Genomic DNA, 17,802 nt, shown 5'->3' with positions numbered 1-17,802 from the left:
GAAGTCCATGAAAAGAGAAGGACAAGAACCAAGGACTTAGGGTTCTTCCACTGGAGTTTCTCTTCTAACCATTATGATTTGTAGTCTCTTATAATTTCTGCAAATTACAGGTACTTGTTCAAAAAGAGTATTATCAAGTATAAAAGCCATGAAATAGCTTAATCTTCATATAAGCTACCATAAGATGTATTTAAAATGCAACATTTATAAAATCAAAATTTTAAATTTATATTTCAAAATAGGTTCTCCACAAAGATAATTGCATAACTCATTATTCTAACTGATACCTAATTTCCCAATTCTTAAAACAAGAGATAATTTAGAGTATTTCCTCAATTTTAAATACTAAAAACCTCAAATTTAAATAGAACACCCTAGATGAAACCAAACAAAAATTCACCCATGATCAGAACTGTTTGAAATACTTTATTCTGAGTTCAAGGATATGCCTTTTAGAGTATAACTTAGTAAGCTAAACAAATATACCCTGAGTGGCTTCTAGAAGATATTTTTGAAAAGAATTAGTTATTTTCTAACTGTTTTTAGTGGAACCAACTGTATTTTCAGTCTCTCACCCTGAGGAAGTTGCAAGATAAGGTCAATTCAAGAATCGAAACTAAGTACAATGTTGAACTTAGTAGTTGTAAGAGCTCTGGTATTTCAATTTTCACAAGAAAGACATGTTGAATGTTTGCCCTAACTTTGCTTTTGACGAAATTTGTTAAAGGAAATCATATTTGAATTGAACTCAATCTGGGAAACCACAGGCCACATTGGATGCTGAAAAACAAAAGATAAAAAGAGTGATAAATTGTGGGGGAGGGGAGAAGCAGGTTTTCTAATTTTGGAAGTTGGGGATAAACACTCTCCTTTTCTAAATGAGGTGGTTTGCAGGAGTCCTGACCAGGCCACCTAACTACCTAATTATGTCATGCTAGTCCCAAAGGAGAAGTTGTTTGGATCCGAGGAATTGGTTAAATCAAAGGGCATTGGATATATGTTTGAGAGTTTAAAAATTGAGACTATATGGAAACAGGGTGATGATGTGTCCTCATTGACAAATTCTTCTGAGTTAATTGGATTGCTTGGGCGATGTTAACAATTAAATATAGAAATAGCATGAACCAGTATCCCCAGCATGGCTACTCTATCTAATCTGTCTTCCAGTGCTGGCATTAGAAAGATGATCCTTTCAATAATAACAGTAATTATAAAGGATAATAATAATACACCTTTGGGTTTAATAATACTTTCCCTTTGAAGAACTCCCAACATTTTTACCCACATTATCTAATTTGTACCCTGAAACAATTCGATGAAGTACCCGGGTAGCGATTATCATTACCTTCCTTTTACAGATAAATAAACTGAGGCCTAGGGATTTCTTAGCATCACACAATTAGGAATAGAGCCAAGTCTAAAGCCTATCATTCAGTGGTCTATCTTCCACATTATTGCCGTCTTTAGAAAATCTGGGCATTTGAAGTACTGTTCTAGCTCTCATGAAGTGTTTGCACCAGAGCCAGATCAAAGCATCTTTTCCTGTTAAATTGTATTTACATTACAAGAAGGTACCCTTTTTCAAATTCATTAGAGAGGATTTTGTTGTCTGAGGTCATTAAGATAGGAGTACTCGATTTCTTTTCAAATTATAGTGTTTCTTTTCAAATTATAGTGTTTTCTTATGCAGAAGTACACTTAGAAATACTAAAGATGTCTTAAATACTCTGGAATCAGTTTAACTATCTAACTTTTTTAGAAAAAATATCAAGCCCATGTTAAACAAGATCAAATCAAGAGATACAAATAAAATGGGCACAAGGTGTTAACTGGAGTGCCCTAGCCAGTAAACCAAATTGGTTTACTGGGGCCCGCCAACTTAAATTCGTCTTTGCAGCTTCAGCTGGACGGGGTAGTCTTCATTTCCTGTCCTCACTTGTTGTACTGTGTTACGGTTCACTGTCTAGGTGATTAGCTTGTGAATCTGATGGTCTCAGAGCTCTACTAAGTTATAAATGTTCAAACTACCAGTATGCTGTGAAAAAAGATAGAAGTTGCTATTAGATGTCTATTCATACCCTGCAGAAGCCTGGCAACATTTTGAACCTTTCAAAACGTAAATACTGCATATTAAGCATAGGAAAGAGAATTAATGTGCTGCATTTGCGAATTTATTTCCAGGTCAAAAAGGCAAAGGGGGACGAGGACTCTTGTAGCAGAATTGATCTTCTACATTTATAGGGTATGTTAAGAAGTTTGAAATGGCCTGAACACAAAAGAAAAACACTTTAGAAATGGATTAATTTTAGTTTCTCTGATAATCTCAGCTTTTGAATTTCCTCTTTTGATTTTAAATTTATGGCTTCAGTATGACATTACCAGAGTTGATTGCATTTTGCAGGTGACATTCATGTGTTGTTACTTTATGTGTAGTATATTGTGGGCAGTGGGTTACAATTTGTGTTAAAATGTTCCAAAATGACACAGTACTTCTTAATTAGACTTGCAAATGAGTAGTGCCTTTTTTTCAAGGAGAGAAAATAGTTAAAACATTACAGGAAGTTTTGTGCTTTTTTTTCCCTAGTTAGTATTGGGAGAAGTTTGCCATAAAGTTTTCTTCCTGAAACTTTGACAGTTTGTAGTAAGTTTTGATTTATATATGAAGTCATCATCTGACAATTCCAAATAAGTGTCTTTTTGAAGCATACCAGTTTTTTATGTGTCTATAGCCCAAAAAGAGTTTAACAGATTTATCTTTTTTTTTTACCATTCAAAACAGTAAAAAGTTGTCATCTCAATGGCATTTTTAATATTTTGAATAACCTAATAACTAAATTTAATAAGTTGATAATTGCCATCTTAATCATAGGTTGCAGTGATACAAACAGTACCCACAAATCACCTGCACTTTTTTCAAAGAAAAACAATCATAAATAACAATAAAAAGAATAAGAAAACAACAAACAAAAACAATAAACTACAGTTAATGCTACCAATGTTAACACATAAAGTAGAAAAAGAAAACATGCAGTAACACAATTTTCAGATAAAATCTTTATACTTCTTCTCAGGTACAATAAGATCTAGAAGCAGATTCTAATTCTTACAAGTATTTTTCAGACCTAAACTGACCCTGTCCTTAGTTCCAGGAGGTTCAAAATTCCTATCATTTATTCCCATGGTAAATGTCCATTTCATACTGAATATATAAATTCTTAAAAGAGCTCTAGTGATTTCATTTGGTTTGTAAGTAAAGATCTTGGATGTTTTTAAAGCTACATAATGTTTGGTGATGAAATTTTGTACTTATGAGTATTAAATTATGCCAAAAAGCCATTTACTTGATATTCTTTAAATACCATGGCACAATGCAACTAAACTCAGATTATAAACCATCTTAAATAACACTAATGCAATGTGCACTTAATGAACACTATAACTAACTTAATTTTCATGTAACAGATAACATCTGGGGGAAATGTATATTGGTAAGTTATGCAAAACTAATTTCTAGCGACCACATCTGTAGATGTTATTTATTGTACGTTCACTTAACAGTTCATTATTCTGTTTAGAAATCTATTCTCTTCTTTATTAGAGCTTTTAATGTACTCACCTTAGTTCAAATGGTCTGCTCATTATCAGAAAAAATATAAATGGCATTCACATGGAACAACATGATTGTTTTTATTATATCCATTTGTGTGCAAGCGCTCAAAAATGGCAAGAGAAACACATTTATTGCTTAACATTCAAAGTAATATTTAGGAGGTATTTGAAAGTCAAGCAAAACCAATCATTTGGCCAAATGATGTACGTGTATAATCAGAAACTCCTGATTTTTAATCTCAGCATTAGGCCTCAGGCAAGTCACTTAAAGTCTTTCTCTTTGTTTTCTGATCTGAAGATTATGGGTGCTATTCTCTTATAGACTAAAAGAGGGGGTTGCTAAATCAGAGTCCCAAATAAGAGTGTTTTTTTAATAAACATACTTGATCCTTTTTCTGTTTTTATTTTAAAGATTTAAGAGGTAACATATTATACTTTTGAGGAAAAAATATGAGACAATTACAGTTCTACAGGAATGTATAAAATAGTTATAAAACTAGCTTTATTTAATTTTCTTCAACTATTCATAGACTTGAGGAAATTATAACGTTCTTTCAGAAAATCTAACTTAATAAAGCTGACCATGTCTTTCTGTTTTAAATAGATCTTATTACAGAACCAGTGATGTTGTAAAACATGAGGTTTTGTTAAAAAAAAATACAAAGGCCTAATTGTATTCTTTAAAGAAAGTATTGCATCAGACGGTTTCATTTAAACATATTTGCTGGCTCTGTGCTCTCACCACAATTATTGATTCTAATTTTCCTTCAACTTGTTTTTTAAAAAGGCTACTTAATGGGGGAAAAAATCACTACGATGCTTCTGGGCACTATGTTTATTTCAAACTATGTGTTTGACAGTGTACCTTCTTACTGCTAATGAAATGACTTTATATTTACCCTTATCTGAAATTGGGACATTCCTTTCCCTTATGGTATCTTACTAACGTAGCCAAATGTAACTCTTTGTGAAAGAGAAAAATGTAGCCGTGGTTTGGTTCATTGATATTATGCAAAACACCCCGAAGTAAAGAAATTCTCACTGCCAGTTTTTGTGCATGAATTAAATCAAATGAATAGCTGTATGAGCTACACTCGTAAAATTCAAGGAAAAGAAAAGCCCAACTCTCAGTCAGAGCTTCAGGTTCTTGGGATAAATAGGAGCTTCACTCCACCAAAGAAGGGGTGTTGTGGAGCTGAGGAGTACACACACACACACCACACACACAGACACACACACACACACACACACAGAGACACACCGACACACACCGACACACACACACACACACAGACACACACACCCCGACACACAGAGACACACACACACAGAGACACACACACACAGACACACACACACACCGACACACACCCCGACACACAGAGACACACACACAGACACACACACACACAGACACAGAGACACACACACATACATACACACACACACAGACACACAGACACACACACACACACACACAGACACACAGAGACACCGAGACACACAGACACAGACACCGACACACACACACACACCGACACACACACACAGACACACACACCGACACACAGAGACACACACAGAGACACACACACATACACACAGACACACACACAGACACACACACAGACACACACACACAGAGACACAGACACAAAGAGACACAGAGACACACACACACATACACGCACACACACACGCAGACACACATACACACACATGCAGACACACACAGACACACAGACACACACACACACACACCTTATTTATTTTACCTATAATATTTCAGAGGATTTAAAATATATTTAGCCGTTTCCTTTTTCTAGCTTGGTAAAATGAAGAGCAATATAAGATGCAGGAGGGTAAAAAAGAAGTGTGGTGAAAAAATGGTACAAATAATTTTGTGGGAAGATGAAAATGCTTGTATGTCCCATTTCGGAAAAAAAACAGTATCTTATGAAAGTGAAGAGAGAAAAGGATTGTTCTCATATTGTTTTTGATCTTCTATTTCGATTAACATTTAGTCAACTTAAGATAGACAATCTGGAATGATGTCACCTAATAGAGTAAAGATTAAGTGCTTAATAATATCAGTTAGTATTGGGAAACTAACGAATGTTAGTTAGTTGCCACAAATGTGACAACATGATAACATATTACAGTTTACCGAAAACTGCATCGGCCACAAAGTCAGCACACCAGGGTTTAACTTCCATCCCTGTCACCAAGTAATTATTTGACCTTAAGACAATCATTAAATCTCTTGATTTCCAAATTGCCTTGACTGTAAAGTTACGACACTTCAGTTCTTCTATATATTTATACTAAGTGCAACTTCCTATAAAATCAAATTAAAATTAGTAATATGAATTCAAGGCAAAATACATTGCTATGACCAAGCAATAACTTAGCCTCCAGTTCATTCTAAAACCTATCTAAATCAAAAATATTAATATGTAAAAGATGAAGTATTATAACATGTAAGTTTATTTGAAATATTGTAGAGAAGTTAGAAATGAATGTGATGATTTCAGGGTGTTTCCAGGCCCCATGGGATGCTAATTATTTGGTGAGTTTACACATTTCTAGATTTTTGTCTTAAAACTTGTAGGCTTAAAGACTGTCAGCATACAGTGGGTAGCTTCATCTTAGGGCCACAAAAACAAGCTCTGGAGACCTCACTAAATAAACTAGAACATGGATTTATTGATTTCCAGTGAGGAATGTAACAGGCATGAAGATCAGAGCACTCAACTGGGTGTGTCTATAGATCATCTGAGATGGGAAGGCACAGATTACGATTGGAATGTTGCCTTTAAACATGAAATCAGAGCAAGAGGAACCGTTTAGATGCATCAGATGTTTAATGCCATCAGTACCGTCATCTCCGCTCTCTCCCCCAAGTCATGGTGAGATGGACACCGTATAAGGTGACTTCTTTAACTCGTTTCATTTCCACTGTTGACCACCTGTCACTCTTCCTCTGGTTGGCACTCTTGCCACAGAATTATTAAAATGCTCACAGTGGCGTCTTGCCTTGCCCTAGGTGTTTCTGCTTGACTTTGCAAATCTCCTCTCTGATTTACTGTATGCTGGCTATGTACCTTAACCTTGAGAGCCTTTATTGTCCTCGTCACCAGGTTCTCTTGGCCACTTCACCATTGTCTCCAAGAACAGCTGTGCTCTACTGAGTAATATCAATCACCATTAGGCTGTTATTGAGTGTTTTAAGCACGAAACCCTCTGCCAGAACTGGAGAAGATGCACAGAGGATCTAAAACATGGTCTCGACCTCCGGAGAGCTGGTAGACAGGAGGAAGGGGACACTGACCCATGAAACAACTCAAGATCAAGGCAGTACAAAATGAAGTTCTAAACTCCATGGTACAGAAAAATTAGACAGTGGGAGAAAGTAAAACACAAGTTATCAGGTACAGAGCACAAAAAGCACTAGAGAGCTAAGAGGTCGGCGGCGTCAAGAATTCAGAGGCAACGGCACTTAAAAAACAATAGACTTGGAACTTTATAAATATTGCCTGAAATTGTGGTTACTCACCAAAGACTTTGTCATAATACAGCTCTTCTCTTCCCCACTAGCAAGTGATAGAGGTTGTGAAGCCTGCAGGTCACGCTTTCCCTGATCCTCTAGAAGAAGGAATCTCATTTGATATTTACTCAACATTCATAGAGCCACCTCCAATACTGGATATGGAAATGAAGGTACATTTCCTTGTGTCTCTTAATTCACCCTATCTGAGCATTATATTCTCTAGAGGATAGGAGAGAAAGAACAAAATGCTCTTCTATCTTCTTTCCCTCTGATTTTTCCTAGGTAAATATAAATATTTCTTCTGGCGTTGATTCACAAGTGGGCCAGCTGAGGGTGGCTCAGCAATTTTAATGACTTCTACTCCATCTTCCCCGATCTCCACCTTCATTTTCCCCAGAGTAGGTAAAAGCAGCAGTACTTGATTTGTCATGATGCTCATGAATAATGAAAATGCAGGAAAACGTCAAATCAAAATCCTTCCAGATTGACATCATTTCTGATAGAAAACTACCCGAGAGAAGCCTTTGCTATCAGTAAAGGCTCCAGAAATCACTTGAGTGTTGTTTGCTTTTAATATTCTAGGGGTTGAATCAAGAACAAGGCCCTGAAGAGTCCCAGCCAGAAGCTGGCACTTCAGAGACTGATCCATTAGCTGGTTTCACCATTGAAGATATAAAATTGGTGCTGGGTCAAGTCACAGATGACATTTTAATCAGCATTCAGGTACTCAGCCTTGATGGTGTGCTCACTTACTTTATTACTGGTTAATTAGCCAACCTCAACCTTAATGTCTATAAACACTACCCACGTTCTGCCAGCGAGAGTGACGCTGACGATGGAGGAGTTCAATATAACATCTCCACGTAACTCTCAGTTGAGTCATCTGAGACTCAGTAAGATCACAAAATAAATTCACCAACAGCACCTAGCGTGGTGCGTTATCAGTTTACAGATCATTCAGCATTGAGACCCAAAACATAACATGATAAAGACTTCATGCCCAGTCACACTGTAAGCAGTTGCTCATGCAAGAGTAATGGGAGAACATTTCTAAATAGTAAACACGAAAGCTCAGACCATAATTCTTAGCTAAGACCTTTCACCGAATACCTCCAGAGAGGCTTTCATATCTTTGAACTCCTCAGATGGTTTGCTCCTTTTCACATACCACTAAGAGCTAATGGCTATGTATATTAATGGTGTTATCACTGACAACAATGGCTGCATGAAAATGGTGATGGCAACAGCCATCTCAGTAGCAACTGCCAATGATGAATCAGTTGGCTAAGTTTTACGCTTAATGTATTTTCCCCATCCGGAAACAAACAAACAAACAAAACATTTCTACCTCAACACAAAGGCTTGCATCGTTTCCTAGGCAAAATGATTAAATGAGTGATTTCCATATTTTGAGAGGATTTATAATTTCTTGTGGCAATAACAATGAATCAGTAGGACGATATACTGCATGTTTAAAATATGAATGCATCTCAGGGAAAGATTTAGTTGTTTTCTGGACATGAGACTATATATAAAAGCACACTGTATTAACAACTAATTTAGAAGGAGCAAAAGATTAGCTTGGCAATAGCATACCTTGTTAGTTGTTTGATCGTCAAATGTTAATGTGCTATTTACATGAATATTTAATGATTCGGTGCCAACAGAACCAGCCAAAGTCCTCGGCTTAATAAGGGGTGTTTAGTGTTTACCAGAAATAGTGAAAGGACACATTTTACACAAAGCTTTATTGTTAACAACCCTATGAATGTAATAACTGGTTACTGTGTAGAAGGGCAGAATGCAGTTGAACTAAGCTAAGTTCAGAACATATCTCCTTTTTAGATTTGATAACATTTCATCTAAATATAGTTTATGTATAATCATGGCCCTGGGCTCCTTTGTGATCCTGCGGCTCTGAAATTATCACCGAAGGACTACTAGACAGTAATAGAATTGTTTGCAGGCCCCCAAAATTGAAAACATCTTTACCAAGGCCATGTTCCATGTAGTGAGCAGTATGTTTTTAACTATTCATTGAAAAAAATTTTTTAAATTAAAGCCTGCAGCATTTATATCACTACTCTCTACAGCAGAAAGAATATGATTGCTATATGTGTGTGTTGTTGTCCCACTGGCCTGCAGCCATCTTTACTGAGCTTGGAAGTCCATTAGCTGGCTCATCTAAATGTAATTAGGCATAGAAAGAACTTGGACCAGAGGTGAGGGATACAGATCTTTCAGGTGCCTTGATCATTTCCATGTTAAGTAGATTCATGGACATTAGCCTGGGCCAAATTATTGCCAATTTTTCAATAAAATTGCATGGTGATGTGGATTGATACAGTGTTTCAAGACAGCAAACCCCTTTATATATTTTCTCTCAAAAGTCCTAGTAAACTCCATGCGAATTAGGCAGGCACTTACCTGATAAATAAATTGAAAACTTAGAGACACAGAAAGATTGTCATTTGTCCAGGGTTTCCAGGGTCAGAAACTGATGAAAGGCCCTGATTGGGAGCTGTGAACTGGGTTCTAGTTCTAATTCCAGTGTTATCCACAGAAACCACATAACGTCTAATATCATGACCAGACTACTTTGGTTTTTAATACTCCAGTGGTGTGGCACTTTTTCAGTGTTTACTCTTGTGTCTTGGTCAAATTCCAAGTCGGGTAATTGCGCTCTGCTTACCTAAATTTCTCCCCCTGTTTTAGATGGGTAAGTTATTTTCCACTTCTAAAACCTCCTTCCAGTGTTCCTGGCTCTTAAAACTGTCTCATCGCTGTTCAAAGGTAGCCACTTGTCAGTGGTCAGTGTGTATAAACCTTTTGAAGACACTGACTTGCTGTAGGAACATTTAATGAATTATTATTTGTAAAATGTTTTAAATTTTCCAATAGTTTTTTCTCCTTCTTTATTTAAAAATCATACTCTTATTATAATTTTTGTAGGAAAAGGCAGTAGAGAATTCATGTTTTAAGTACAGTTTTTTCAGAGCTTCTCCTGCAGCATGGTTACAGCCATATTTCACTTTCTGTAGTTCAGAAATTTCTGACAATAGTGTGAATCCTTAAATTTTTTATGTTAATCTACTTACTTTCCCATTGACTCACTTTATAATTTTAGAAATTTATTAAGAATGAAGTTATCTTGGCCCTGAGATGTTAATTAAAATTATACTGAATAGAGCAAACATTTTAAGCTTATATAGTTTAGGTATTTTAATTTTAAAGATACATTCAAAATGAAATTAGTTTGGCCCTGAGTTGTGTAATAAAAATTATACCCAATGGAGCAAACCTTAATATATTTAAAGAATTATATTTCAGAGAAATATGAATGCTAGCACTAATTTCTTTCATTAAATGTTGGCTGTTGGCCCTGTCTAAGCAAAATAATGTGAAAACCTTGAGGGAAGTTTGCCATCTTGGGACCGTAGGTATTTTTAGGTCAACTTGAATTTCCAGGTTAGAAAAGCTGAGTGGGAAATCACCTCAAGGAGTGATCACTGAAAGGGTATTGAACTCAGGTCATGGATTTTCCATTCTTTCCTAAAAGGAAGTAGAACCTTACCCTATCCTGGGGGTTGTAGGATAGCATGTCTGGTCAGCAGTGTTCTGAGGATTAACACGGAGACACCATAGACCAATGACAACCTGTTCTTGACCAGACGGGGAGTCTTGTCATCTAGCGCCCTATCACCATGGTCTAGAGATCTGAGACATGTCCCTCTGTCAGCTCTAGCAGGTGTGCACCTGACCTTCAGGAGCCTTTTCCCCAGAGCACACACTTGTGTCAGTGAATTCTGTCTCAGTGAAATACCAGAAAGACCTCCAGGTTAATGTGAAAACCTTGATGAGACAGTGAAACAGAAGCTGGAAGATGATAATACATCTGTTCTTAGTTGAAAAGAAATGAGATTATTGGTGGATATAGAATACATTAATTGAAAGAGGGGAGAGTCAATTGTCTAGTTAGAGCAGTGCTTCCCAATCCTTTGGAATTGTAACAAGATCATTTCTTCAAACCATTTCATTCCCTGTATGGTCTAATATATGCATGCCTTAAAGAAGCAGAAGTAATCTATTTTTAAAACATATCACAACATCCTATTAATGAAGTAGTATAACGTCGGTGAATATATCACAAAATTAGGAGTTGGAATTATGAATTTAAAAGCTAACATACATGAAATTTAACATACTTAATTTTAAACTACTTAACTTTTCAGATAAGAACTAAAGGTGGTTGAGTGGCTTTCCCAAGGCCACAGAGCTAAACTAATCCCTAGGTCTCCACACTTCTAGACCCTGGCTCCTTTCAGCTCTTCCAATTTTATGCCTGCGGGGATTAGTGGCCCCTGAAATATGACAGTTCTTTTGTAACCCGGAGGACCATGTTCATCCCTCATTGCCTCCTTCACCCAGCCACCAAGAAAGGAAAAGATGAGAAGCTAGAGGCCAGACTTGACCCCAGGGCTTGATAATCAAACTTTAGCCAAAAAAGATTGATATTCACACGAGAACCCAGAATTATTGACACCAGTGTGATCTTTTCAGAAATAGCAACTCTGGGCTTCCCTGGTGGCGCAGTGGTTGAGAGTCCGCTTGCCGATGCAGGGGACACGGGTTCGTGCCCCGGTCCGGGAAGATCCCACATGCCGCCGAGCGGCTGGGCCCGTGAGCCATGGCCACTGAGCCTGCGCGTCCACAGCCTGTGCTCCGCAACGGGAGAGGCCACAACAGTGAGAGGCCCGTGTACCGCAAAAAAAGAAATAGCAACTCTGAACTGAAAATCTCATCAGATAAGGCAATCAGGTGGACCTTTGAAAACTACCTATTATAATTACATTTATAAATAAAGAAATAAGAATGAAGTTACATCTGGACCAAAAACAGTATTTGATTTTTTAAATTTCTTCTATACAAATTAAAATAGTACATTTCTCAAAATACAGTTACCCTGATGTCCTCAAATTAGGTTATAGATATTAATATTTTAAACTTCAAATTACTTACTAACATTTATGTGTATGAACTACTCCTCATACACTTGTCAACTATTTTAAATCACCTCAACAAAAACACCAGTTTTACCATGCCCCACCACTGGTTTCTCTATACATAGTTTTATAGCCCATCATGAAAAAAGGAAGGCATTTCCAGGGCTACACATGTTCAGATACTGTGAAAATATTTTTGGAATTATGCAGGTAGCAATGTTAGTCCACAGAATATCTCTGCCAGAAGCTAAATGCTATCACAGCCACTGCAAACACTAAAACCTGTCAGCAACTGCTTACTTTTTTCTACCAAAACTGTACCACAAAGTGGCATAATTCCAGGAGTTATATGTGTGAAGAATACTCTTTAATTATGAGAATCATTCTAATTGTGAAATTATTTGTGTTGTTATTTCACAACAGAAGGTTTCTGGGATCTCATTTAGAATGTATTACGCAGGAAACAAAAACATCCATTGCAAAGGGGTGGCAGTACCAACAACACTGCAATAACTGAGCCTAGAGCAGTTATTCTGATTCGGTGCTTATTGGTAAAGTCTGTCTGAAAATGCAGATAAATTAGCCTATCTTCTAACACAAGGCTATGTGAAAAATGGCTGTCCAAATACCACTTCCTGTTCGTAGCAGACATGCTATACATTGGGAATGTGCAGAGAAATATGATAAAGTGTTATCACATCACTACAGGCTGAAACACGGCTATGTCTGCAAAACAGGAAGGTGTGTGAGGGATAATGTCTGTCTTTAGGCACTATAGTATGTCAAAACCACAAAGACAATGTGCAGCGAAAGATAGCTCCATCCTAACCACTTTTTTATGACTGTCTTCACAGACCAAGATAAACGAAAAGCTGCAAATACAGGAAGAGGCCTTTAATGCACGAACAGAAAAATTGAAAAAGGCCTGAGGGCTCCAAACAAGGAGAGTGATGCTAAACTTCACAGAAACAAACAAAACCAGCCAGAATAATAGACTCTCTAGAGCACCAGATCGCCTTCATTTAGCTGGGAGAGGAAAAGCAAGCCCCAATTTTTATTATCCTAACTAATTAGAAAAGTATTGGCCCCAATCTTGCTACCTCCTGTCCCATAACAGCCTCTGAATTTATTACACTGTGTGCAATAAGAACATTTAGTATATAAGAGTTTGGAGAATTATATATAAAAATACAATGACTTTTACAATACTCCTTTGACATTTTGACTAGTAAATGTTAATCATCTTCACAACTTTTTTAAAATAAAGAAAAAACATAATAATTTTATCCACACTGACCCAAATGAACTGCCACGTTGCTGAAGCTTTGTGAACATAGACCACCACCACACTGCTGAGGATAAAACTTGCTAAACAATAGCAATTCAAATGCATATACTAGGGTGTTTTTTCCTCCTTAAGTCAGTTGGTTTTCTTATTTAAATGTTTCAGTGTGAAACCAATTTTATGAAATTATATAATGCAGTTTGAAGCACTTTATTCTGTACTGTATTTGTTATTTCTAATCTTGTTACTCTCCCAGGAGAATACATGACCTATATAAAAAGAAGCAATGTATAAATGGTTATTAAAGACCAACCTATATATAGATTGTAAAAATCTTAAATACAAATCAAACTCACAGAGCTCTTAAAATTAACCATTATATTGCAGTAGAATGATTGAAAACATCTCAAGCCTTTAAATACCTTTATTAAAATATAATTTCAAAAGAAAATATCCATTTGCTGACTGATTGTCCCTAGTTGGACAAACTAAATTAACTACTACCTCGGCCCTTTCCCAATTTCTGAGACTTCTGAGTATTCTAGAGTGTAGAGCCTTGCTAGGAGGGCACCATTCTTCCAAGAAGTTTCCAGTTTATACTGGAACCAGATGTATTTGCATCTGGGTGGCACTTGGTCAAATATGTTCTGTCTGTGCTCTGGCCTTGTCCTATAACCTTACCCACTTACTCTATCTGTACCGAAGGGATTTGCCCAAAATGTATTCATCTGGGGCCGAGACAGATCTGGCAGCATGTGATATTTTTTTAACTACACTGATCATCAAAGTAAGAGAAGTCCTTAAGATGAAACCGTGTTTACTGTTCATGAAGTTCCGAGTCTGGAAAGCCGGGAGATGCGCCGATATGTTTCTTCCTTGAGCTGTCCTTCCTAACTGAAAATGCTGACGGCCATAGGAGATCACTAGGAGGGCTCACAAGTCTTGATTTCGGCAGGCAGTCTTGTTCCAGAGAAAATAGAGGCGAAACTAGAGAACCCACAAATAGGGAATAAAGGAGCTTCTCGAAATCACCAAACACAGCTTCAAAAGCAATCGTTGGCACAGAGTGGACCTCCATTTCCAATAAAGAATTCTTATTTTGAGCAAGGGTACCAAGAGTTTAAAACTGAATAACAAATAGCAGTAAGGTCCCTAAAAGCTGCACAAAGACAATATCCTATAAGCGTGCCGAAAGCCTGCCTCTGGAGTAAGACTTCCAGGTAGCGTCACCTGACTTGTGTGTGACTTTGGACAGGCTGCTCACCCTCTACTTGCTCATCTATTAAATGAGGATAATACTTATTTTTGAGGTAGTCATGAGAACTCAATAAATTCGTTTTAAAGGATGTTTGTTCTAAGGTTTGGTTTCTGTTTACCTCCTAGGATAACCCAAAAACCACTGCCCATCCCTAATACCCACTGTCCAGTTATTGGATCAGCCTCTTTGCCAGAATTCCCAGCCATCTCTGTCTCTCCACTGGAACCTGTGGATTGATACATCCTCCCATGGTAACTACTTTGCCACCCTGTTTTCTTACATCTTTCATGTTGGAGCAGCCCAGGGATCCCTGAGGCAGCCTGGCTGTAACATCTATTAACGATAGGAGAAAGAGCAATTGTAGTGGCAGTAGCTAATTCACAGTCTCTGCTCTTTAAATTAATTTTGTTGATAAAGGAATATGTGCACTCCGTTACCAAAAAAAGAAAAAAGTGTAGACGATGAAAAATACATTTCAGAGCTTCCCTGGTGGCGCAGTGGTTAAGAATCCACTTGCCGATGCAGGGGGACACGGGTTCAAGCCCTGGGCCGGGAAGATCCCACATGCCGCAGAGCAACTAAGCCCGTGTGCCACAACTACTGAGCCTGTGCTCTAGAGCCCGTGAGCCACAACTACTGAGTCCATGTGCCACAACTACTGAAGCCCGCACGCCTAGAGCCCGTGTTCCGCAACAGGAGAAGCCACCGCAATGAGAAGCCCATGCACCGCAAGGAGGAGTAGCCCCAGCTCGCCGCAACTAGAGCAGCAACGAAGACCCAACGCAGCCAAAAAATAAAAATAAATTTCACCCTAGCTAGGTACCTTCATTTCTCTTCCCATGAGGCAACCACAGCTTCCAGTAAGACCGTAAGACCGTAGGAAAGTGTTTGCCCATGTAAACAATTTTTTGCCCATTTAAACAATTGGATGCTTGTATAGAGGGGTCTTTTTTTAAAAAACACGATTTGAATTGTTCTTTACATTGCTTTTTTCGTCAAACAACATATCTTAAGATAATTCTCTATCAGTACTTTTTACGACCATACAGTATTTTATTTTAGCAATTCCATAACTTTTTAACTAGTTCTATCTATGAACTTTTTATTGTTTTCAGTACCTTGCTATCACAATCTGTGGGAACATGTATGATTATACCTAAAGGATGAATTCCTAGAGAGGGAAACTTCTAGGTCAGATTTAGTTGTGTTTCCAGTTTTGATAGATTGTCAGAGTGCTTTCCAAGGATATTTTACCAACAGCATAAGATAACTCTTTCTCTACATCATTACTAACAGATGCATCGGCCAATTTTTTAGTATTCTGATAGAAAATACTGTCAAACTATTGTTTTAATTTGCTTTTATTGTTTTACTCCACAAGGACTGAGCACCTTCCATATGTTTATAAGCAGATTTAAATATATACCTATATATGTGTGTATGTGTATTAATCCCCCTAATAACCCTAAGAGATAAACAGATAGATATTATTGGCCTCATTTTATAGTTAAGGAGCCTGAAGCTTAGAGAGATTTTTTTTTTTTTTTTTTTTTTTTGGCTGCATTGAGTCTTCATTGCTGTGCACGGGCTTTTCTCTAGTTGCGGTGAGTGGGGGTTACTCTTCGTTGCAGTGCACGGGCTTCTCATTGCAGTGGCTTCTCTTTTTGTGGAGCACGGGCTCTTGGCACGCGGGCTTCAGTAGTTGTGGCATGAGGGCTCAGTAGTTGTGGCTCACGGACTCCAGAGCACAGGCTCAGTAGTTGTGGCGCACGGGCTTGGTTGCTCCACAGCATGTGGGATATTCCCCGACCAAGGGTCGAACCCGTGTCCCCTGCATTGGCAGGTGGATTGTTAACCACTGCACCACCAGGGAAGTCACTTTTTTAAAAAATTTATTTATTGAGAGATTATTAACTTGAACCAAATTGCACAATTGATAATTGATAGATGGATCAGGGCTTGAAATCCAGGTCTGACCTATTTTACAGATGAGGAAACTGGAACATAGAAAAAAATTAAGTAACTTTCCCATGATTACACAGCAAGTAAAGTGGTAGAACCAGGTTTTGAACTTAGGCCTGTGTGATGACAAAACCCATATACTTTACCTTTACCTTCATCTAGCTATCTCACAGTCGATATGAAACAAAGTGAAAACTGACCTTTCTTTTTGTTTTTAGTTATAATAAGGTAACAAGCTTGTTTGTATTGTAAGCATATTAAATATTTAGAAAATTTATGCAGGGATGGAATGTATAACCCAGATCCATTCATTCGTTCATTTGTGTGCTGTATATTCATTGAGTACCTACCACGTGCCAGGGCATTTTAGTAGTGAGCCAAACAGACATGGTCTCTGCCCTAATAATCTAGGAGAGGGAGACAGCTAATACTAACTGTGATAAAGACAAGCTTCAGGGAATTATAAGAGTATTGAACAAAGGAGCTTGATCTAGTCTGGGAAGTCAGGTAAGCTTCCTATGAGTTTTGCCACTTGGGCTGTGATCTCAGGGATAGGTAGAATTTAACTAGACAGAAGAAGGTGGAGGAAGATGGATTTCAGGCAGAGAAGGAAGCATGTGCAAAGTCCCTGGGACACAGAGTGAGGCTGAACGATTGGTCACAGCCAGAGCTCTCTTGGGGACCTGTAGCCCACATTACAGATTTTTACTTTTAACCTAAAAGCAGTGGGAACTTGTTGATAAGTTTTAAGTAGCAAGTGACGTCAGATTAGTATTTTTAAAAAGGTCATCTCCCTGGTGCCAGGACTTCTATACATTGGAGACATGGAAGAGAGAGTATTCTCATAAAAGCTATAGCTCCGCTTTTTAGCGATTTCTAAGAGTGGGAGAAATAAAGAAAATTTGGGGCTTTTTTAAAGCCACAGGGTCCGCCTACCCTAAGCACTCTTTGGCACAAAGGCAGCCCTCTGAGGAGCCCGCTGAAAAACCATCCCCAGCCTCTCACTTAGACAAGTAGCAACCTTTCTCTTATCATCCACAGTGAGATCGCTTCTTTCCATTTGCAGGAATAATTTGGGGTGATTTTTTACTCACCCCCATGAAAAGTTTCAAAGAGAAAATATATTCACTGTGTT

At 37.7% G+C, this 17,802-nt stretch overlaps 1 protein-coding gene across 13 annotated transcripts in view; it reads left to right on the top strand.

The window, feature by feature from the left end:
• The window catches only part of CABCOCO1 (ciliary associated calcium binding coiled-coil 1), a 144,954-nt gene that overhangs the window by 113,344 nt on the left and 13,808 nt on the right, over positions 1-17,802 (top strand). For 3 of the 13 annotated variants that reach the window (XR_012326623.1, XR_012326624.1, XR_012326622.1), the window contains exons 6-8: positions 7,207-7,329; positions 7,742-7,882; positions 14,831-14,956. Coding sequence is in view for 4 of the 13 variants with exons in the window: in XM_019935852.3 (XP_019791411.2) it covers positions 7,207-7,329; positions 7,742-7,882; positions 13,017-13,091 (339 nt within the window). In the remaining 9 variants the exon portion in view is untranslated. The other 10 variants (XR_012326630.1, XR_012326628.1, XR_012326625.1 and 7 more) reach the window with 9 other exon arrangements.

This window comes from Tursiops truncatus, chromosome 16 (genome assembly GCF_011762595.2).
Source record: "Tursiops truncatus isolate mTurTru1 chromosome 16, mTurTru1.mat.Y, whole genome shotgun sequence".
Classification (NCBI taxonomy): Eukaryota; Metazoa; Chordata; class Mammalia; order Artiodactyla; family Delphinidae; genus Tursiops; species Tursiops truncatus.
This window is presented reverse-complemented; position numbering and strand designations above follow the sequence as displayed.